This window comes from Dipodomys merriami, unplaced genomic scaffold, assembly GCF_024711535.1.
Source record: "Dipodomys merriami isolate MVZ:Mamm:240054 unplaced genomic scaffold, mDipMer1.0.p SCAF_6, whole genome shotgun sequence".
In the NCBI taxonomy this organism is placed as follows: domain Eukaryota; kingdom Metazoa; phylum Chordata; class Mammalia; order Rodentia; family Heteromyidae; genus Dipodomys; species Dipodomys merriami.
The window spans coordinates 75,116,872-75,140,446 of record NW_027206179.1 but is presented as its reverse complement, the minus strand read 5'-3'; the positions used below and the strand labels follow the sequence as shown (position 1 = coordinate 75,140,446).

At 38.1% G+C, this 23,575-nt stretch overlaps 2 protein-coding genes across 2 annotated transcripts in view; both read right to left on the bottom strand.

Moving 5' to 3' along the window:
- LOC138814333 (zinc finger CCCH domain-containing protein 13) overlaps positions 1–9,995 on the bottom strand; it is a gene marked incomplete at its 3' end in the record, with an annotated part of 29,229 nt that extends 19,234 nt beyond the window's left edge. The window contains exons 1-4 of the mRNA XM_070003324.1: positions 9,111–9,995; positions 1,999–2,125; positions 1,210–1,319; positions 21–132 (exon numbers count right to left, since the gene is read on the bottom strand). Coding sequence (XP_069859425.1) covers positions 21–132; positions 1,210–1,319; positions 1,999–2,115 — 339 coding nt within the window. The remainder of the gene's footprint in view (positions 1–20; positions 133–1,209; positions 1,320–1,998; positions 2,126–9,110) is intronic.
- Positions 9,996–10,076: 81 nt separating this feature from the next.
- Positions 10,077–23,575, bottom strand: part of Cpb2 (carboxypeptidase B2) — a 35,979-nt gene continuing 22,480 nt past the window's right edge. The window contains exons 8-11 of the mRNA XM_070003228.1: positions 22,843–22,936; positions 20,834–21,036; positions 17,670–17,757; positions 10,077–10,618 (exon numbers count right to left, since the gene is read on the bottom strand). Coding sequence (XP_069859329.1) covers positions 10,434–10,618; positions 17,670–17,757; positions 20,834–21,036; positions 22,843–22,936 — 570 coding nt within the window. The 3' untranslated portion in view covers positions 10,077–10,433. The remainder of the gene's footprint in view (positions 10,619–17,669; positions 17,758–20,833; positions 21,037–22,842; positions 22,937–23,575) is intronic.

The following is a 23,575-nucleotide window of genomic DNA, read 5'->3' as shown; positions in this document are numbered from 1 at the left end:
TTTGAGCAATCCATTCTTACCCTAACAGGTGAAGATGACTCCTCTGTATTTCGTTTCTGGGACTCAGTGTCCACATCTTGGCGCTTATTTTTCATTCTTTCTCTGAGATCCCCTGTAGGTCTTTCTGGTGACCTTTTGAGACAAAACATAAAAACAAAAATATTTATTTATTTATACCATTTTATAAGATCATATCTGTAGAAATAACCTCAAATATATTTATAGACATACTCTCAATATATTTTCTAGCCTTTTTTAACTCCTAAACTTCTAAAATATAATTTATTTCAACTTAGGATTGATAATTAAGCAATAACATATGAGTATGAGAAAAAGTAATCAAAGTAATTGCTTGACTTGTTTTCTTATTAGCTACATAATATACTAGTAACATGTGGAAGGAAAAGACAGACTAAAGTAATTTTAAGATACAAATAGCAAAATTAATCTAAAAGTAAAAACATTATAATCTAAATAGATATATAGTTGGATACAACTAAAAAATATTTTATATTCCTTAAAAATGAAACATATGTAAGAATTTCATGCTAATTATGCTAGCTTCTCTTAAATTTGTTATTCTAGAATAAAAGTGGTTAAAATTAAAATTATTTAAAATTAATTTTCAATTATTTTTGTGACAAACTTTATGTATGTTACCTCTTTAAGTACAATTACAAAATCAAGAAGAAATCAAAAGAAATCAAAAGAAGAAATCTAAAGGTAAAATGATGTTCTAAATAGGAACTATGTTTATCCACATGTAAACATGTTTTTCAAATTAGTATATTGTGCTAAAGGATTTGGCAAAACACATTTTAATCAACAACAGTAGTGCAGGATTTTAATTTAGAACATCCTTACATACACTAAAGTTATATCCTATTCAGTCTAATAGTCTAACCCCACTTAAATTCTGGCACCATGGAATTTTGCTGCCTTAAGTAGCAATATATAGAGGGAAAGTAAGCCATACATATGCTCATTACAAGATTTGTCATCAAAACATCTATTAAGCACATACATTCATTTTAAAATTAATATTTTATTAATCTTTAACCCAAAACATTTTGCCCATCCTTACCTTGTTGATGACTAGTACCAAAATAGAAATTGACCAAATATATGGTTGTATTTTAGACCTTCATATTAGACAATTTCCAAGTGTTAATTTCTACTAGTATATGAAAACTTGGACTTTCTGTTTACCTTCTATAGTTGCTGCTATAACCTTTTCCACGCGGTGAAGGGCCATGTACAAACCTACATGTGTTTCCATAGAGGCAGTTGCCAGTCTTCAGCCAGTTCCGGCACTGTGTCTAAAAGAAAGATATCACTATATAAGTTTCATATTGATTTCCTGAGAAAAGATACTAGTGGGCCAAAATTAAAACAAATGCTACCCAATTCCAACTAATCTATGATATATCACTCTACCACTAAATTTTTTAAAGTAAGAAAAATTATAAAAACCCATAAACTCTACCTTTTCATCCCGTTCTATAAAACATTTAACACATGTTAAATGTTACTAATATTCGTATCCTTAAATATTGTGAGACCAGGACTCAAACTCATTATCTCCTGTTTTCACTCACTGTTGCTCTACTACCTGAGCCATGCCATCAACCTCAGTATTTCAATTCTTAATATTTTCTTTTTCCCTTTTTTTCTCCAGTGAGGACTGAATCAGGGCCTCATACAGGCTAGGCAAGCCCTCCACCACACTCTCAGCCCTTTCAATATAGAATGTATGTGCGTGTGTGTGTGTGTTACTTGCTCACAGTTGGTACTCTACCACTTGAGCTACGCTGCCAGTCCAGCCTTTTTTCTGGTTAACTGGAAATAGTCAAACTTTTCTCCCTGAGCTGGCTTCAAACGAATATCCTCAGATCTCAGCCTCCCAAGTAACTAGGATTACAGGTATGAGCCACCAGTTCTCAGCTCAATTACAGGACTTAAATGACTAACCTCTATGACTACATTGTAACAACTCACCTCTGCTGTACTACCAGTGCTTGGTCCAAGCCTCTCGAATACACTGGGTCTTCTGGATGTGCTGTCAGATATGGTCTTGGTGTTTTCCACTGTGACTTTCCTCCTTATCTTTGACATTTTGTACTACCTTAACAATGACAAAAAAAAGTCAAAATTGTAAAATTCTTCAGTTTCAAATAATAAAGCTCATAACTTAAAAGTACTTCAGGTAATACTTTAATTTACAGAGGCCTTTCCTTGGGGAAGAGGGTACAGGAGAGATCACAGGTAAGCAAAGACTAAGTACATACCAAAGAATGCCCTAGTAAATACATAACAACTTTAAAATCTGTTGACTAGAATTATATCATTTTTCATCTCATAATACATTCAACCTCAGAAATTACACTAGAAAATGTATACTTCACAACTTACTTAAAAAACTGTTTTCAATTTTAGTAGCTCCATTGTTTAGAGGAAAAGCTGTTAACCAAAAATGGCTTGGGTTCTCTATGAAAAAAAACGGGGGCGGAAATCAGTGAAATTTTAATTGGGTGTAGAAACCATGTTTTTATATGGTTTAAATGACAACAGAAATTATGCTTCAGATATCAGTACATAAAAAGCCAGGCCAACTGGCATATCCATGGAACCTCAGCAGTGGGGAGGTAGGGGAACAGTTGACTAGCTCAAAGCCAGTCTGGGCTACAATTTGAGATCCTGTGTCCAAAATAAAACAAAGCAATAAATCAGAATGGAAGAGAGCCAAATGTTATTTAAGAACGTTCTTTACTTGAAAAGGTCAAAGGAAAACAATCCAATGAAGCATGTTTATTTTTCAGTAATATCAAAAAGAAAAAAGACACCTCACTGTTAGGACAGCCTGTACAATGAGAAAAACCCAAGAGTTTCCATAGTCTATTGTATATGTACATGAAAGTCAAAGGTCACAAAAGAATTAATGAACACCACAGGGTGCCAGTGGTTCAAGCCTATAATCTTAGTTACTCAGGAGGCTGAGATCTTTGGATTCAGGTTCTAAGCCAGGCTGGACAGGAAAAACTATGAATTAACCACCAAAAAGCATAAACTGGAGCTGAGGCTCAAAGTAGTACAGCACCATCCTTGAGCAAAAAAGCTAAGGAACAGTGCCTAGGCCCAGAGTTCAAACCCTATCCTTTTCATGCCTCCACTCCCAACCCACCTGCCTAAAAAAAAAGACCAATAGTAGCAGGTTCCACAATACTGGTCATCTATCATCTTTTCTTATTTTCTTGAGGGCCCCAGGTATTATCTCTACTGTCCTCTCTCTTCTCTCCCCCCCCAGCACTGTTTCCCCCTTCCCCTCTTCTTTTTAGGGATTTGGTCAGGTTTTTTTTGGGGGGGGGATCATAACTACTACTAGAATGTTGAATTTCTCATCTTCTCTCAGTCTTAGATCTCTAACATAGGCTTTAAAAATGTCAAAGGATTTGGACTATAGTGTCAAAGACAAGTGAAAACTAATGATCAAAACTTAAAACATGTTCTTACCAGTGAAAGATGCTGACTCACAGGAATCAGTGGCTTACGCCTGTAATCCTAGCTACTCAGGAGGATAATATCTAAGGATCAAAGCCAGCCCCGGCAGGAAAAGTCCATGAGACTCTTATCTCCAACAAAACCACTCAGAAAACCAGAGGTGGCACCGTGGTTCCAGTGGTAGAGCACTATACTTGAAGTGAAGAGCTGAGGGACAGTGCCCAGGCCCGGAGTTCAAGCCCCATGACACCCCCCGCCCCCCATACATACACACACAAAGATGCTGACTCATTTTCTGTAATTTAGCTTTGCTAAGTATCTGGGGAAACATGGGGGGGGGGGGCCGGGGAGAGAATGGTAGTTTTATTAAGAAAACTAGGCCTGCAACAGTCTGTACACGAAATGGGATATGCTTTCACAGCATGAGCTTAAAACAAGCCCAAATTATATATGACAAAATTTAACTAAGACTGTATTATAGATTCACAGTACAGCTTGAAAAATGAATGTTGTGATGGGAATTCATCTCTTAACATTTTATAACCTTATACTTCTTGCCTTCTTGTGAGTTCAGTAGCCCTTTGACTTGTGAAGAATTTGCTGTCCTCTTAAGTGATTGCTGACGTCTCTCCTGAAATCTCTTGAACACATGAACATTATTAAAGAAATAAAACTTCTGTTTCCCACACAAGTAACAAGTGACTTCAAGAACAACTCAAGCTAAGTACCAATAGTTCATGTCTATAATCCTGGCTACTTGAAAGGCTGAGAATGAGAAGATCATGATTTGAGGCCTGTCAGTTCACCAGACCTATTCACAACCCACAGATGTACATAGTGGCAGGTATCTGTCACAAAGCTCATATTGTAAAGACTGTGGTGCCAGGTCATCCTGAACAGAAAAGTCCATGAGATACCGTCTCTAAGAAGAGAAGTTGAATGCAGCAGTAAACAACTGTGATTCAGCAATGATCAGGGAAGGCTAAATGGGCAGCTCACAGCTCAGGCAAACACCTAGGCAGAAAGTAAAAACCTTATCCTAAAATATAACCAGTGCAAAACCGTGCTTGAGGTGTGGTTCAGCAGTATCATGTTAGTCTAGAAAGCTAGAGACTGTAAGTTCAAACCCCAGTACAAAAACAAAGAAATTAACAATTATTTATCTACGGTAATTTTTCCAGGAATTTTACTTCCAGCAACTGTGGAGTCTTCTCCCTTAAGGGGAAGAAAATCCAGTAACATACAGATATGCTCTTTTTTCTCAGAGTCCAACAAGGCCAGGAAAGTCTTGTACTGCAATGGCACTGCATCTTGGTATCATGAGGCAAAATTAGAAACTAAAGATTTCCAAGTAGAAAAGAGTTTTTTTGGTGTGAGATAAAATTTTGCTACATAGCCCAGGTAGACCTCAAACTCATGGTATTCCTTGCCTCAGCCTCCTGTCAGGATTACAATTGTGCACTACCATGCCAGTTTCTGGAAAGAATTCCAGTGATCATCCTCTATGATTTGGATTAATTCCCCCCAAAGTCCTCATGGTAAAGGCTTGATCCCCAGGCTGGGGTAGTAGTGGGAAGTGCTGTGCATTTTTAAGGGGCAAGGTTTAGGGTGAGACCTAGAAGATCCTTGAGTCATGAATACTGGAGATTGCCCTCAAAACAACTGTGGTACTTATCTCTTCTATCTCTTCTTGGCTGAGGACATGAGCAAACTGCTCATGATGAGCCACTCTCCCAAAGCCTCAAAGCAGTGGGCCCAATAAACTTTCTCTTCATAAGTAAACTGCCTCAGGTATCATGTTACAATAAAACAAAGCTCCCTAACACATCATCCATCTAGGAAATTCTATCAGCAGTCAACAATAAAGTTACCTCAATATACATTTCAATATCTGTAACACTCACGAGTTTACATTAAATGTTTTCTGAACTGAAAGTAACTTATATTACACTAGAAAAGAATTCCTTTTTCATATATTAATTTAAATTGTAATCAACTAATGTGGCTATTCAAATTTTTCAATCCTATTTAAACATTTAGGCCCACAAAGGAAGATGAATAACAGAATAAAATATACACCACAGTAGGCTCCAAAACATGAGAAAAATTAGAAACCATCATATAAAAATGCAAACCCTAGTATTTCCATATCACAGAGACTATAAATGGAGATCACACCATGACTTAATAATTTATTCTTCTTTGAAGAGTATTTTTTTTGTTTTCAAATTATTCATTGGCTTAAGTTGCTATCATATTTCTACCTACTTTATCACATCTTTCCCAAACACAAATATTATCAAAGCCAGGTAACACTGCTTAAAAGTCTATTCTTCTATTTTTCCCCTCCATTTGTAAATAGATATCTGCAGCTTTCAATTAGAAAAGATTACTAATTTTGGTCTATTAAGACAGAACAAGAGTTGTAACTATGAGACCTGTTCCCATGCTACAGAAAACTTAAGACATCACAATGTACTCAGAAAAAGGAGAAAGAGATGTATCTTCCTTCTTGCCTCTCCTCCTTATCTCTTTTCTTTCCCATTCTTTCCTACCTTTCCTTCCCTCCTTCTAGGTATCTTCCTTATATATCTCCTCCCTTTTTTCACCCCTACTTCTCCTTTTTTTTGACTTCTCTTCCAATCCTCATTTCACTCATACTAGGCATTAAACTCAAGGTCTTGAGGATATTAGATAAGCACTCATTTGAGCTGTACCCCATCCCTCAAATCTCAACCCTATTGTTTGTATTTTGGTCTTAAGATAGATTTAGTTTATATTGCCAAGACTGGCCTCCAACTTGCAATCCTCTTGCCCCTACCTGTCCAGTAGCTGGGACCACGGGCATTCGCTGCCATACAAGTCTGAAGTGCTTAATTTGAATATAAGTAATTACTCCTGAGACCTAATTACCAAAACCTTGTCAGTAAGAATTTCTTATCCAAAATTCTGGGAACCAAACATTTTGATTTTGGAAAATTTTAATAAATATAATACCATGGGGATGGAATCTACATTTAAACATAAAATGTATTATGTTTTACACATGACACACATATAGCCTGAAGGCAATTTTATGCTATATCTTTAGTATGTCTATATTCTAACTGTACTCCATCACATGAAGCCATGGATGCAATTTTCTACTTGGTATCATGTCAACACTCAAAATTTTGGATGGTGGATTTCAAATTCAGAGTTTTAGGTGAGGGATAATGATAAATGAAGGATAAATGAATGCACATATTTTAATCTGAATAAACAACAGCATAGTTTTAGGAAATTGTTAAAGAACTAAAGCTACTGGGACAAATCTCTAAGTTCTGAATATCTTAAGATTAAAATATAAATTCTCTTTACATTTCTTCTTGTTTTTTGTTTGGTTTTTTTTTTTTTTTTGGTCCATTATGGGGCTTGAACTCAGAGCCTGGACACTGTCTCTGAGCCTCTAGATTGTGCTCAAAGCTAGCACTCTACCACTTGAGCCACAGTGCCACTTCTGGTTTTTGAGTGGCTACTTGGAGCTCAAAGTCTCACAGGGGAGATGGGCTTTGAACTGTGATCCTCAGATCTCAGCCTCCTGAGTAGCTAGGATTATAAGCATGAGCCACAGAAGCCCAGCTCACATTTCATGTGTTTAAAAGAAAAAAGGGACAGTAAGCCTATGTATTGTTTATAAGAACATTTTTAAAAAAGAACTTAGTAGTCGGGTACTGGTGGCTCACGCCTGTAATCCTAGCTTCTCAGGAGGCTGAGATCTGAGGATCATGGTTCAAAGCCAGCCCAGGCAGGAAAAGTTCATGAGATTCTTATCTCCAATAAACCACTCAGAAAACAGGGGAGCAGTGACTCAAGTGGTAGAGTACTAGCCTTGAGCTTAAGAGCTGAGGAACAGCCCCCAGGCCCAGAGTTCAAGCACCACGACTGACAAAAAAAAATTTTTTTAAAGGACTTAGTAAAACAACTTTCCAGACTTTGTATCTGCAGGCTTATACCTCTCCCTATGTAAGACAGAAGCAAGGAAGAGACAGGTTAGAATAATCTCCACTGAAAATGAATTCTCCAAATTAATGTAAATTAAATAATTTTTTATTTTTATGTAAATGTGAGCCATATTATTGTATAAATTAACACTGTGATTTATTAAAATTTTAATCACATATATGATATTTTGTCAGTTTAAATTGTGACTAACGATGCGAAAATGAATTAAAATCTCAAAATATGCATTAAATATTTATTTCCAGTCACAAGTGATCAGGGAGATCATAAAAGGTATTCAGTTGGCTTTCCCTATCTGTGGTGGGTTCTATGAATTAATAATAGGCAGAAAAAGATTGTGTTGGCAATGAACATGTACAAATTTTTATCCCTTATTATTCCTAAGCAACGAAGTATAACAACTATCTATACATCATTTATATCACACTAAGTATTATAAGTGCAAGGATGATGAAGTAAAAGGAGGATATATGAAAGGTATACTCAAATATTAGATCGTTCTATACAAAGGACTTAAGTATACTCAGAATATCTGAACCAATCCTCTATGGATAACGCAGGTAGATTGTATGATATGATAAAACTGGATATGCCAGTTTTATCAGAAGCATCTATCAGATTCACTGTCTTAGAAAGTCTTGAAAAAAAAAATCACCCGATATAATCTAAACCAATTATGCAGTTGAAAATGATTTGAAGATCTACAGATTAAGTATATGAAACTCTCCAAAATACCGTACTGGTATTAAATCAGTTATGTCAAACATTACATACAGAACCACACGACATAGACACACACTGTACTGTACCATCATTTGGATTTACTGCAACAATGTCATGGATTTTGGAAACTTCAGGCGTGAACATCTTTCCCAAACTTTAAAATGCCTTCTTCAAAAATCCACAACCCGAAGAGGTGGCACAAAACTCTATTTCTCCAAGTAGTTTGAATTATCTGAAAACTAATATTAACCAAATGGTTCATGACACTACCTCCCACAGACAAGACCCGACTAAAATCGAGTCGTGTTCACCAACTCCGAATTTTTCCACTCACAAAAATTACTTTCACCTATTTAGAAATAAAAGATAATGCCACATACACCACACCCTCACCTTTCGCGGCTTCGGCAACGTAACTACCACTAAGTATCTTGCCTCAAGCAATCAACTAGGAAAATGCGTGTGAGATGAAGCAGCACTAAACTCCCAGGACGCAGAGCTTTTATTATCTGCAGAGAAATAAAGTGAGACCAAGCACAATCACAAGAAAGTCTGGGGGGAGTGCATGAAGAGCGTGACCAAATTGCTGCACTCAACCGAAGCACAAGGATGTGATTACTGCGCAAGGATTCCCAAACCTGAATCCGTTTAAAGGGCAGCGCTCACCCTTCGAGTTGACCTGAACGGGACAAGCTCCACAGTCCTAAAAAGAGCATGACGTGAGGTCCGAGCGTGGGCCGCTGCTGCAGATCTGGGTGAGCTGCGCAAGCAGAGCTCATCGCCCCGGCGGAACCCAAGTGACGGGGGAACAAACAAGTCAGGCCTCTGAGCCGGCCCCAGCTGCGCTCTGCCTCACAGACACCCATACCCACTGACTTGACGCTTACCTCCTCCCCAGACTCCCGCCTCGAGTGCGGCCCAGAGGCCCCGCAGTCCCGGCTGCGCGGCGTCCCCGCGCCCGGCCCGGGAGGACGGAGAAGGGAAGGCGAAAGCGCACGCGCGGCTCCCGGGAACCGGTCCTCGGCCAGCGAAGGGAACCAGGGAGACGAACGTGAAGCGGAAGCCGCCGGCCTCTACGCCAGAATCGAAAAGCCCCGGGCAGGGGAAAGAGACAAAATGAGGAGTCCCGAGAGTCCGAAAAAGCAACGAAAGCACCGCCAGGCCGCTAGAAGGATCGACTCCAAATGCCGCCGGAAGTCAGGGGTTTATCCCAGTCCTCTGCAGCCCTAGCTTCCGGCCGCCAGATTAGTCGTCAGCGAACAGGCACCGCCCCTTTCCTGGACACGCCCTTGGGCATTTTATGGACTGCGCGGTGTTGGTTTTCCCGGAAGTGGAAATCCTCGACTAGAGGGCGAGTAGGGGAGGTCCCGGGAGGGTTGAGCCCGGCGCCCGCGAAGCTGAAGGTCCCAGTTAAGGTGACTTTACGAAGGTGAGCTGGGGCGCCCACTCCTGATCATGCTGGATGCTCTCTCTTCCCGAGGTTGACTTCTGAGGGTCGCGGTGCCAAGCCAGCCCAGGCCGGAAAGTCCGTGAGATCCTCATCCAGTTAACCGCCCGGAGGCCGGACGTGGAGCCGGGACCCCGGTGGTACAATGCCAGCCCAGGGACGGAGACAGGCTCGAGGTCAAGCCCCGGGATCGGCACAGAAAGGGGCGTAGGGGGAAGAGGTAACTTTCAAGGGAAAGAGCTTCCCCTTCCTACAGTGAACCACTGCCTAAAGGGTCGCATTGGCTATTGGGAGGTAACCGGAGCCATTCAGCGTGGTTTACTGAGTGACAAGCAGGGTTTGGCGCCCTCCCCTTTCTTTCTAGATGGCCCAGTTTGAAAATCTGTTGACAGAAATGGATCGAAAGTTTGCAGTCGAAAAATTTAATGTACTTCAGTTCACTTTCCTTATGCTGGAAACTGGGAACTTCATGAAACTAGGTATTAGAATTGCTTCAGCTGGTTAATCAGACATCGCAAATCCAGAGAAAGCCGGTACTTGTCCTCTTAAAATTTTTTAAAGCAAAAATAACACATGATACCTTATTTCCCTTAATTTAAAAAATAGCATATGTCTTGATCTCTGATAAATCCAAGGAATAAGAAATCCTTTTTTAACAAAACAACCGATCAAACTTAAAAAGGCAAAAAAATTAGTACCATGACTTGGCCTTTTTGGAATCAGGAAATTAATCATATGGGAGCAAAGTGGAACATGCAGGATATTAAACATTCGTGATGACATGCCATGCTATTTTAGAGACAGCTGCCAGAGCTTCTATACAAGTAGGTTTGATTAAACGTTCTGGCAGCAAGAACCCGTATCTGCCTTTATCTCGAAGTTCAATTGTAAATGAGTATTTAATGCCCAAATCATAGATCCAGTCGTCAGAACCGCCAGGAGCTAAGTCTAAAAACAGAAGGAAAAGAAGGGAGAAGAAGAAGAAATGTTACTTTTTGTGAAATATAGATATTTCAAATGAACAACATGGGATTTTTTTTTTGTAAAACTAAAAAGAGCTTTCTTTTGATTGTTAAGTAATGTGTTGCTTGTCTGAGAATTGTGGAGATTGAAAAAAACAGGTTAAAGAAGTAAAACAAAAAGCTACCTATACACTTCACATAGTTTTACCACGAAGTGATAAACTATAACTGTTGTAGCATTGTTTTCAGTGCTTTTATTTTGATTACTTAATTTTTTACTAAATAAAGTCATACAACACACACCGTTTTATAACATTTTAAAATGTAATTATTGTAACATTTCCAAAGATAGTATTACTGAGTTCCACTCTACATAATTTTCAATGATCTCACAGCATTGCATCGTAAAGCAATATGTAATTTATTTAATAATTATTTCTTTGGATACTTGTGATTTTTTTCCGTTTTTAGTTAATATAAATAACTTACAATGAGCAGCCTACTAATATAAATGACTTACAATAAGCCCAGTTCATACACAATTATTTGTTTTTTAGAATGAGCACTCTTGTTAATGAATAATTATATTTAAAGGAAGAAATATTAGTATTTCTACACAGGGTCCTGTGCTTGTTAGGCAAGCATTCTACCAATTGAACCATATTCAGAGCCCAACTTTTCTACAAGATTTGCTTATGAGTATGCACAGTAAATATGTTCCCAAATAAAGTTCAAAATAATTGAACCAATTTATACTTTCACTAACAAGTATGTCCACTTCCCCCTCCAATGGTAAGTATGTTTTCTGAAATTTTTATGGGAAAGAAAATAATATCTACTTGCCTTAATTTATATTTCCTTGATTATCAGCAAGTGGACATTTTTGTTTCATCTATTAGTTACCCAGCTTTATAGTTCTATCAATTATCCTTCTTTGTTTTTTTCCCTAGTCTTGGTGCTTGATTCAGGGCCTGAGTACTTTCCCTGAGCTTCTTTGTGCTCAAGGCTGGTAGTGCTCTGCCACTTTGAGCCACAGTGCCACTTCTTGTTTTCTGGTGGTTAATTGGAGCTAAAGTCTCATGACTTATTGCCCAGGCTGGCTTCCAACTGTGATCCTCAGATCTCAGCCTCCTGAGTGACTAGGATTACAGGAGTGAGCCACCAGCCCAGGCTAAACATGGTTCATTTTGCAGATTATTTATAAAACAACAACAATAAAAACATTAATGTTATTAGCATGTTCAATATGTGAGGAATTTTTCCTTCAGTTATTTATAGCAAAATTTTTATTTTATTTTTTGTGGGTCCCGTCATGGGGCTTGAACTCTGGGCGTGGGCGCTGTCCCTCAGCTCTTCAGCTCAAGGCTAGTGCTCTCAGAATTTTTATTTTTTAGGTTTATTTTTTTATCTTTAAGTAGTTGTACAGAAGAGTTGCTATTCAATAAAGCAGTTTATGAAAACCAGACATAAAAAGAAATATAAAAATATTTAAAATAATTATTTAAATATTTAATTTGATCTTTCTAGATTTATTTTGATGAAAGATTTGATAGTAATTCAATTTTTTTCAGTAACTTGTCAGATTTGCAACCCTGTGAATTGAATAACTGTTAACTAATTTCAAAGACTTATGAATGTCAGGTCTTATATGCTTAAGTGTCTTTCTGTGCTCTATGTATGTATGTATGTATATATGGATATGTATTTGACACAGGGTCTTGCTTTGGAGCTCAGTAGTGAGTCTGGACCTCACTATGTAGCACATATTGGCCTCAAACTCATAATCATCCTGCCTTGACCTCCCAAGTCCTAGGATTACAGGCATCCATCACCTTGTCCAACCTCATTATTCTCTTGTATTGATTGTCCCTTCCATGCTCAATTCCACACAGTCCTAATTCCCATAGCTTCATTGTGCCTGAATATCTCAATGGGAAACAAATCTCTCAGTAGACTTATTTTCAGTATCTTACAAGCTCTCCTGCCAGCTTTATTCTTTTAAGTGAACTTCAGAATCGTTTAAGCGTTGACTGGAATTGTATTAAATGTACAAATTCATTTAAGAAATTCTTTGTATTTTTCTTCCACCTAGACACATAAAGCCTTCTGGGGTTTTTTTTTTTATCGATTCTCTATATGCACACAGACAAACATATACACTTAACAATGAATCCAGTAGATATTATGTTTGTATGTACATGTGTATATATATGTGTGTGTGTTTATACATGTATGTAATGGAAAGCCATGAGACCTTTTTCTGTTTTATTTTCTACCTGATTATTTTTAATAAAGAAGAAAGTTCTAGAGTTGTGTTTATTTAGCTCATTGTCAGCCCCCATAGTTAATGATTCATGGTTACTAACACTTTTGGTTTCCTAAGTAAATAATTATATGTAAAGAATGATCAGGTTTATGTATGTATACTTGAGTTAATTGTGAGGATGTTTACTGAGGCAATGTTTATATTAAAAAACGCCCATTAATAGCAGACTAAACCATTCACTCATTCAACAAATATCTCTGGTAATCATGATCAACATCTGGCATTGACTCCTCTAGACTTTTTCCTGTGCTTACACATAAATACATATAGATATGTCCTAGATGAATGGGTTAGAGATGGACTGAAATGATCTTAATAAGAGGATGCTCTGTAATTGGATCCCTTCCAGAGGTACTGTAGTTAATGCTTTGGGGGGGGGGGTAATAATAGGGGAGATGGGCCATGAGAAAGCTCTGAATTGTAAAGGTTAGTTGTGGGGTTCCTCAGTCACAAGGTGAGACCTGTGATAGCAGCGAATGAAGTGACATCAAGGTACAATGTGGCTAATTCGGTAGACAATGGGATGGTTATAGAGAAAGGCAGAAGTGGACTTCCTGCTAATAGGGTATTGGTGCTCACACAATTTACTGAGGTCAATATAATACTATTTGTATACCCTTGTAGATCATACTTCTTACAGGAAACTGGGATTTTGGAGATACTGTCTCAAAGCCTTTTCTCATCCCTTAATATATTATACCTTTATTTGGCAGCTGCTAACCAAGTGGTTCCCCCCAAAATGTGACCTTACCCTGAATAGTAAAAACAATCCTTAGCAGAAAGAACAGTGCTGGAGGAATATTAAAACTAAACTTCAAACTCTACTACAAGGCCATAGTAATAACAAAAGGGGGGGGGGGAGAGAGGTAATGGCACAAGAACAGACCTGAGGACCAAGGGAATAGAACTGAAGATCTCAGAAATGAACCTGCAGACCTATAGCCCTACCTAATCTTTGATAAGGGAGCAAAAAAAAAAAAAAAAAAAAAAAAAAGGAAGAAAGACAGCCTCTTCAATAAACAATGTTGGCAAAATTGGTTAAACACCTGTAGAAAAATAAAGCTAGATCCTTATATATCACCCTGCACCAGAATCAACTCCAAATGGATCAAAGAGCTTGAAGTTAAAGCAGACAACCTGAAAATATTAAAGAAAGAAATAGGAGAAACGAGGGCTCCTCAGGTTGCAATTTTCTTAATAGAGACCCAGAAAAACAACAAATCAAAGAAAGGTTGGACAAATGGGATTGCATTAAACTGCAGAGTTTCTGCATAGCAAAGGACATAGCTAGCAAGATCAATACAAAGTCCACGGATTGGGAGAAGATCTTCACTAGCCATACAACAGACAATGGCCTCATATCTAAAATATACTTAGAACTCAAAAAAATTAAATTCTCCAAAAAAATCCTCAAGGAAACAACGGCCTACGGGCAGTTTGTTTTTTGGAGAATTTAATTTTTTTGAGTTCTAAATATCTGTGTGTGTGTGTGTGTGTGTGTGTGTGTGTGTGTGTGTATCTATACATATATATATACATATATATATATAGATATACACACACACACACACATATATATAATAGATTTCTATGCTTCCATCAGAAAGAATGACACCGCCTCATTTGTTAGGAAATGTAAAGATGGAAAAAATTATATTAAGTGAAGTAAGCCAGACCCAAAGAAATATAGATCCCATTGTTTATGTAATTTGCAACAATTAGTATATGTCTAGGATAATTTTATCAGATGAGCAGAAAAGCTCAAAAGCTATGTACATATGACCATATAAGATGATGCTAAGCAAAATGAATCCCAAGATATGGATTCAAGAGGTCTTTCTTTATTGTTACTGTTTTTAATGTCCTATGTGATTTTTTTGTTTCCTTTATATGTTCTTCTCCCTATGATATATCCCCTATTGTCACTGTATTTGATTTTTGTGCCCTGCATCTTTTTTTTTCTTTTTTTTTTTTGGTCCAGTCATGGAGCCTGAACTCTGGGCCTGGGCACTGTCCCTCAGCTCTTCAGCTCAAGGCTAGCGCTCTACCACTTGAGCCACAGTGCCCCTTCTAGCTTTTTTCTTTTTGCTTATGTGATGCTGAGGAATCGAACCCAGGGCCTCAGGCATGCAAGGCAAGCGCTCTACCACTGAGCCACCTTCCCAGCCCCATTTTTATTTTTATTTATATTTGTTTTGCCAATCTTGGGGCTTGAACTCAGGGCTTGAGTTCCCTGAGCTTCTTTTGCTCAAGGCTACCACTTTACCACTTGAGACACAGGCACACCTTGAGGCTTTTCTGTTTATATGGTATTGAGGAATGGAACCCAGGGCTTCATGCATGCTAGGCAAGCGCAATACCACTGAGCTACATTTCCAGCCCCCTGCATCTTGTATATACACATTTACCTAATTTGTGAAGGGGAAGGAGAATAACAAAATGCTGAAACAAGTACACAGGATGACCCATTGCAACAATGATACTCACAAGACACTATGTTGGAAATGAACTTTACAACTGGCCTGGTGGGGGGTGGAAGGGGGGAGGGGGGAAAATGTGGAAAGAAGAGGAGGGAAGGGATAGTAGGAGAAAAACAAAGGAGGGAGTAACAACACTTGACAAGAAATATACTCATTACTATTGTAACTGTAACCCCTCTGTACAGCATCTTTACAATAAAATAAAAATTTTAAAACATGTGACCTCACAAATAGACTTTTCCCAAATCACTTTAGCGAAATACTTTCTCTTAAATGTAGTTATTCTCAAACCTATCAGTCTATTTCATTTTCTTTAAAGCACTTGATGAAATCATACTGTATTTGTTTCCATCAGAAGTTGGCAAACTGTCTGGAATGGACAGGGTAGTATCTATTTTAGGTTTTGTGAACCATATGGTCTCTGATAACATGACTTGACTCTGCTATCAGGAAAACTATTATACAAAATATTTAAGTGAAAGAGCATGGCTGTATTCCAATAAAATGTAATTTATGTAAATAAATACAAATTTCTTATCAGTTTTCATGTGTCAAAATTTTAACTCTTGCTTTTTTTTTCGACCACTGAAATTATGCGAAACCATTCTTGGTGCAAGCCATTCTTAGCAGTAGGTTGAATTTGGCTTATGATTTGCTGGCAGCTGGCTGCATGTTTATTTTCTGTTCCACTTATCCCATCTGCTCTTCAGCTTCATAAGAAAAAAATCATGTGCTAGACATGAAGGCTCAAACTTGTAATCCCTGCTATTCAAAAGGCAGGGATGAGGAGGATCATAGTTCCAAGGCCAACCAATGCAAAAAGTTAGCAAGACCCCATCTCGATCAATAAAACAATGTGGTGGTACATATTTCATATCTCAGCTATATTGGAATTATAAACAGGAGGATCACAATAAAGGTCAGTCTAGGCATAACTGTGAAATCCTATAGGAAAAATAATGATAGCAAAAAGGTATGGGCGTCATTGCTTAAGTGGTTTTAAAAAAAGTGTAATTCCCTGAGCTCAAAACCAAGTACTGCCAAAAAAATAAAAAGGCTGGGCTAGGAAGGAGGCTCAGTGATAAGAGTGCTTGCCTCCCATGCATGAGGTCCTGGATTCAATTCCTCAGCACCAGATAAACAGAAAAGGCTCAAGTGGTAGAGCGCTAGCCTTGATCTGAATAGCTGAGGGTCAGTGCCCAGGTTCAGAGTTCAGGCCCCATGACTGAAAAAAAGCTAAATCATTATCTGTTATCCCATTATGGAGTCTTTCAATAAACATCTTCCAGCAGAAATTAATTTTAAAAATTGCCATATACAAGCTCTAATCAGTGTGATATACACAAAAGACATGCAACTGCAATGTGTTTTAAGCTATAATTGTAGGCAATAGGATATTACACAAAAACATCTAAGATAAATGGCAAGACCTATATTGGTGTAAGGTACAGCATGCACAACCTTTACATGGTGACCCTCAACATCTTAAATACTCTTTTAACCCTATATGACCTTTCTCCTTTGCAAGCATGGTTTCAATTCTATTCTCTATAGTGAGGAGCTAAGTTTTTAAATAGCACTTAAGTTTCCTTTAGTGTACAGCATTCATTAGTACAGCTTTTTTGCAGAATTGTCGCAGCTATTATGCTTTGTGTTTCTGATTTTTATAATGCAATTATTTTACCTATGACTTTGCTTAAAAATAATTGAGATCCAATGGCTTATGTCTATAATCCTAGATATTCAGGAGGCTGAGATCTGAGGATTGCCATTCAAAGCCAGCTCAGACAGAAAAGTCCTGGAAACTCTTACCTGATCAGCCACCAAAAAGCCAGAAATGGATCTATGGCTCAAGGGTAGAATATTAACCTTGAGTGAAAAAGCTAAAGGACAGCATGTAGGCCATGTGTTCAAGCCCCAGGCACAAGAAAAGAAAAAAGAAACAAAGAGGAAATGTTACAGCTACACAGAAAATTTGAATAGAGATTTCTTTAGTACATCACAGTTTTTCAAGATCTCAAGAAGAAATGCTGGACTTGGGCTGTAGCTCAGGATTAGTCAACTTTCCTAGATGCCCAGGGCTCTGGCTTCAATTCTCAGCAAAAGAAGAGGAAGAGAAAGGAAAGATGAAAAAAGGAGGAGGAGGAAAAGAAGAAGAAAATAAAGGAAGAACAAGAGAAGATGAAGAAGAAAGAAGGAAGAGAGGGGAAGGAGGGGGAAAAAATACTCACATAAAGTCTCTGCACCCCTGCCGTGTGTATACTTGATATTTTTATTAATAGTCTCAATAGCACGAACTGCTTCACTGGCCACTAGAGACTGGAAGCAATAGCATGTGAAATTTTGGTTAGTGTACAGTATTAAAACAAGTAGAAATTTTTAAAAACACAATCATATTAATTGCATTAATACATATAAATGAAAAATCTGTATTCATCCAAAAAATAAATTAAGAATATATTAACTTTAAAATATTCTTCTACTTTATGGCAAACACAATTTGGTGGTGATAAATTCTTCACATGATTGAACATTTTAGCTAATTTGCTTAAATTTCCATATAGCTCTTCAGGAATTCATTTACTACATGAATATATAACTATATTTAAAAGGTTTGAATTGTTGCATTCCTGGGTCAAATTAGACTAAAACTTTAAATTCAGCATCACCCATTTATTTGTGACTCCTTATCCTTTTATCTCTCTACCTACCCACCTACTTATATCTATTTAGTGATTCTAGGGATTGAATATAGGAGCTTATGAATATTAAGCAAGCATCTACCCCTTGAGCCACACCCTAAACCTCCCAGTCTATCCCAGTCTATTTTCTTCATTTGTGAATTGTCTACTAGTTCCCCTAGACTGATATCCCCAGTATGAAGCAATATAGTAACTAAGTTCCCTGTTAGTCTGCATCTGGTTCTGACTTAGAAATTTCTGAAATTTCCATATAAGAACTTTTCTGACTTATGATATTCACTATCAGCCTTCCAAAAAAGCCAGAGGACTATCCAAATAATAGACAGTAGATATTATTTTGCATCCCTTTTTTGTTGTTCAGAAAGTACATTTTGAGCTGTATGCCAGTGGCTCATACCTGTAATCCTGGCTACTCAGGAGGCTGAAATCTGAGAATCAGTGTTTGAAGCCAACCCAGTCAGGAAAGTCCATTAGACATCTCCAATTAACTACCAAAAAGGCTGAAAGTGGAGCTGTGGCTCAAATGGTAAAGTGCTAGCCTTGAGCAAAAACTCTTGAGGACAGTGCCCAGACCTGGAGGACCAGTGCAATTTTTTCCTTGGTTTTCATTGGTCATGGGGCTTGAACTCAGGGCCTGCTTTTCTGCTCAAGGCTAGCACTCTACCACTTTGAGCCACAGTTCCATTTCTGGTTATCTGGTAGCTAATTGGAGATTAAAGTCTCACCATCTTTCCTACCTGGATTGGCTCTGAACCATGATCCTTCAGATCTCAGCCTCCTGAGTAGCTAAAATTGCAGGCATGAGCCACCAACACTCAGCTCAAAACTTCTTAAAGTACCCTTTTGAAGGATTCTGTTGTCAGCATAATACAATACAAATTTATTTTGACACTCAGAATCCCTTCCTAAGCTGACTTCTCTACATCCTGTGGTGTTACCTACCACTGTGCACACTCTTAGTCCTTGAGCATCTTTCCTATGGGAACGGCCATCTCCTCTGCATAGAAGGTCCTCCCTTGCCTATAGAAGACCTCTTCAGTGCCTGTCTGCAATTGTGTCTGCTCCTTGCTGTCAATAGCACCTTATTATTCTTGCTTCTTTATAGTGTGACTCACTTTAATGGGCTATAAAATCCTCAATGGCAAGAGCTACTTTATTCCTTCATTCATCTCAGCATTTCCCTCTGACTGAGTTAAAGGCCCTTCAGTAAACAATGGAGTGGATTCTGCCACTTGTGCAGTATACTTCTTTTGTATCGACCATAGCCACCTGAAAGTTCAGCCATCTGTGACATTTGCTTATGGCTCAGATTCTAATTATATGGAATTATTCTAAAGGGTAGGCTATTAGCTAATGCTTCTTTGAATGGCTGCTGAATAGTATTTTACACATAACAACTCTCACTTGCACTGATAGCAATCTGAAATTAAGACAAAATCAGACTAATCCTACTTCCAAATTATGATAAACACACTTTCATTTCTTCAAAGATAATGCCATTATTTCCTTTGAGAAGGAAAAAGATTCTTAAGTATCAAGTATATTTATATTCTAAATGGGCTGTTTTCAAAAATGCAAAATAATCTTATATTTGTCATCAGTAATATTGTTTTATTGTCACCCTTAATGTGGTTACGCTTTATTCTGTTAAGAGAGCTGGGGATTAGGGTGAACAATAAGAATCTGCTACTATATACCATGGAAAGATCTAGGATGGAAACTTGACTAAACATATCTACCATCCATCAAACATGATTTCATCCTTTACAATTAACCCAAACACAAAGCATCTGGGACCAAAGAATAGATCATGTAGGTCCTCTCAGATTTACCTGTATTGTCCATTATGTATCCATTTCCCTCCCTCCCCCACACACAAAGGCTTGTCTCAGTTCAGATAGGCGAGTTTCTGTAATAGCACCAGACCCTTGGTACATAAACAGTTCTCACTGCTGATACCAAATGATTAGTATATCTGGGACTTAATCTATAGTATGGTTTCATAGTATGCAGTCCTATGAAACTATTGACTCCTTGTTCTTACGGCTTGATAGGAAGATTAGGTCAAGTGGAATAGTTCCCTGTGGCCATTCAAGGAGTTTGTCTGACATTTTCTTTTTCTTTTTCTTTTTTTTTTAATTTTTTTATTTTATTTGTGAACATACTGTACAGAGAGGTTACAATTACATGGGCAGGATAATGCATACATTTCTTACCAAGCATTGCAGCCTCCTCCTTTGTTTACCCTTCACATCCCTTCCCAGCCTCCCCCCTCCCCCCATCCCAATCTTTCTCCTTCCCCCCTTCCCCCCCCCCCCCCCCCGCACCAACGTTGTAAAGCTCGTTTTGGACATGACAACTTGTACTTCTCATTGTTGCAACAGGTCCACCTGTATCCTTAAACAACTGGTTTTTCCCCATCTCCTCCACAAGTTATACTGACATCAAATATAGTGAAAGCAGGGGTTGTCTGACATTTTCTTAGGAAACCATCTGCTTGGAATGAAGTTGATATTCTCAGGATGAGGCCCATTTTTATAGTTAGATGGTGATGTAAAACATTTTCCCTTTTGTCTTCTAAACAGGATTCCCCCAAATATATACATGCATGCGCCCCACACAGTTTTTTTTAATATTTGCTTAAGTATTGTTAGTGGCTGAAATTGTAAAGAAACAAAATAAGTAAGACTGACCAGTTCCTCATGGTCTTTGCTTTTGCTGCTGCTGTAGGAATAGGGAAACAATATCTGCTGCGAGTATGAATGCATGCTGATATAAGCTTTAATGTGGTTGATGTTTCTTCTCAAGAAATCAGCCACTGCCTTTACTTCCGGCTCAGATTCAGGATAAAGTCCACAGTAGGTTTCAGAGCATGAGAAACTTGATGCACCTTTCTCTGTGATGGAAAGAACATAAAGTTAGGCCAGGCATCAGTGACTCATGCCTTAATCCTAGCTACTCAGGGGGCTGAGATCAGAGGATTGAGTTTTGAAGCTAGCCTGGGCAGGAAAGTCTATGAAACTCTTCAATTAACTATCAAACAAACAAACAAGAAGTGGAGCTGTGGCTCAAGTAAAAGAGGACTAGCCTCAAGCCAAAAAAAAAAAAAAAAAAAAGTTCAAAGAAGCTCAAAAAAGCTCAGCATCCAGACCCTGAGTTCAAGCCCCAGGATTGGCACACACACACACACACACACACACACACACACACACACACACACACACACACACACACACACACACACACACACACACACACACGGGGTTATAAGAGATCATGCACTGAACTGAAATTTGTATCTTCTCTGACAATGTATTCTCTTTCTGTCTGTAGTGCAGCATTGATTAATGTTTCAAAAAGATAGCTCACCCATTTAGATGAATGGCTTGGGGCAGACTTGGTAAAGAACATGTTTTTGAGGTCCAGCAAGTGTTTGTTTCTTTTGAGTGTTTGTTAAATATGTATATACCTACATAGCAGATCTTCTACAATCATCAGTCCTGTCTCCCTTGCTGCCTGGAGGCAGCCCCACTTGCAACCTTGAAAAAGCAACCAGAGAGTCCCAGAGGTGTCAGCTCTGCTTCTAAACTTCTGATTATATGACAGAAAAATGTATCATATTTCTTTTAATCACTGTAAATTTGGATATACATGCAGTTTAAAAATGCTAATGAGTGTAGTTCATAAAAGAAGATCTTCAAAGTAGCAATGGAGGCAGACTTGAGTCCCCAAGAGAGAATCTTCTGTAATGGACTATAATGATGAGCAATACTGACTGCCTACTTTGAGCATTCTAGCGTGAGTTAGTAAATAAAACAGGATGTTAAAGTTCTTGCCAAAGTAACGTTTACTTATTCACTTGAGAGACTATAATATGCGTCACTTCAGATGGTAGCTTGACTTCTGAAATGTTTCCCTCTGTCCCTAATTCATTAGTGTAGAGCCTACAACTCCCATCTGACCCAAGCCATGTGTGCTTGTATTTAAAAAATTGATGTGTGTGTGTGTGTGTGTGTGTGTGTGTGTGTGTGTGTATTCAGAGAGAAAGAGGATCTAATTATTCAATTTAGTTCTGTTGTATTGGGAGATATAATGTTGGGATGGGGAGAAAAAGCATGAACTAACACCTCTCTCCCTGGAGGCAAACTATTCTCAAATCAGTATTCACTGACTACTTTAACTCCTTCAAATCAAAATGATAAATTGTCACTGTGCTTACTTTTTTATTATTTTTGACAGTTTCATTATTTTACTCTTTTATTTATATCGCTCATGATAGAAAGGAACTTGTTAAGAAGGTGAATGATGAAGCAAAAAATGGTTTAACATTACAGGAGTAAGTACATGTATGAATTAAAACAGAAGGTTTTCTGTCCTGGGTCTTTGATATCCTCATGGTGAATGTTTTATGTATTTATTAAGGCAGTGTGCTGCTATTAGGCATGTCCTTATAGAATTTCTGACTTTTGAAACTAGAAGGGACCTTGAAGAACAGATCCAACTTCCCATTTTAAAGATGAGGAAAGAGAAGGAGGAGAGATTAATGCTTTGACCACTCTAGCTAACTTCTGTGACATTGCATTTACTCCAAGTATTTGTTTTATGCCCAAATTCAGATAGAGTCTCCCCGTAGTTAGAATTCATAGCCTTTGCTCAGCTTCTGAACAAAAAGGCATTATTGGAAATAAAGCAAACAACCTACCACACCAATGTTTGGAAGCAAAATTCCTATTCAAGTCTGTTCCAACGCAGGGATTGTTCTTGTGGAAAGACCGGTTCTTTCTCCACATTCGATTCTAAATGCGCAAGATAGGAACAGATGAGCCAGGTGGCCATGTCTGCAGCTCAAAGAAGGATCTAACTTTTTACATCCAAGAGACCGGGTTGGGTCTCCATCCTCTAGCCCTCCTCTTCTACCCTGTCATCCTGGTACTGTCTGCAACATTCCTTTCCCATAGCCCAGGTTCCACTTGTGTTTCTCAGACTACTTTTTTTTTAATTTTAATTTTAATTTTTTGTGAACATACTGTACAGAGGGGTTACAATTACATGGGCAAGATAATGAGTACATTTCTTATCAAGCATTGCAGCCTCCTCCTTGGTTTACCTTTCACATCCCTTCCCAGCCTCCCCCTGCCCCCCTCAGACTACTTTTGAGCCAAGCAAATTGGTAATATTTGATGGATTTGAATCTATACAAATAAAAAATTGCCACTGGTTCCAGTAGACTATTTACTGACCATCTTAATTGGTCTCTTTAAAAAATTAATTTTACTCACAGGCTCATTTGGAGCGCCTTCAAGAAAAGTCAAACAGCTTTGTGTTGGAACTCAGAACTATAAGGCATGAATTTTTTGGTGTTTTTTTTCTAATCCATTTTTTGAGATGTATCCTGAAATATTTATATTAATGAATTGGTGCTATGATGTCTGGGT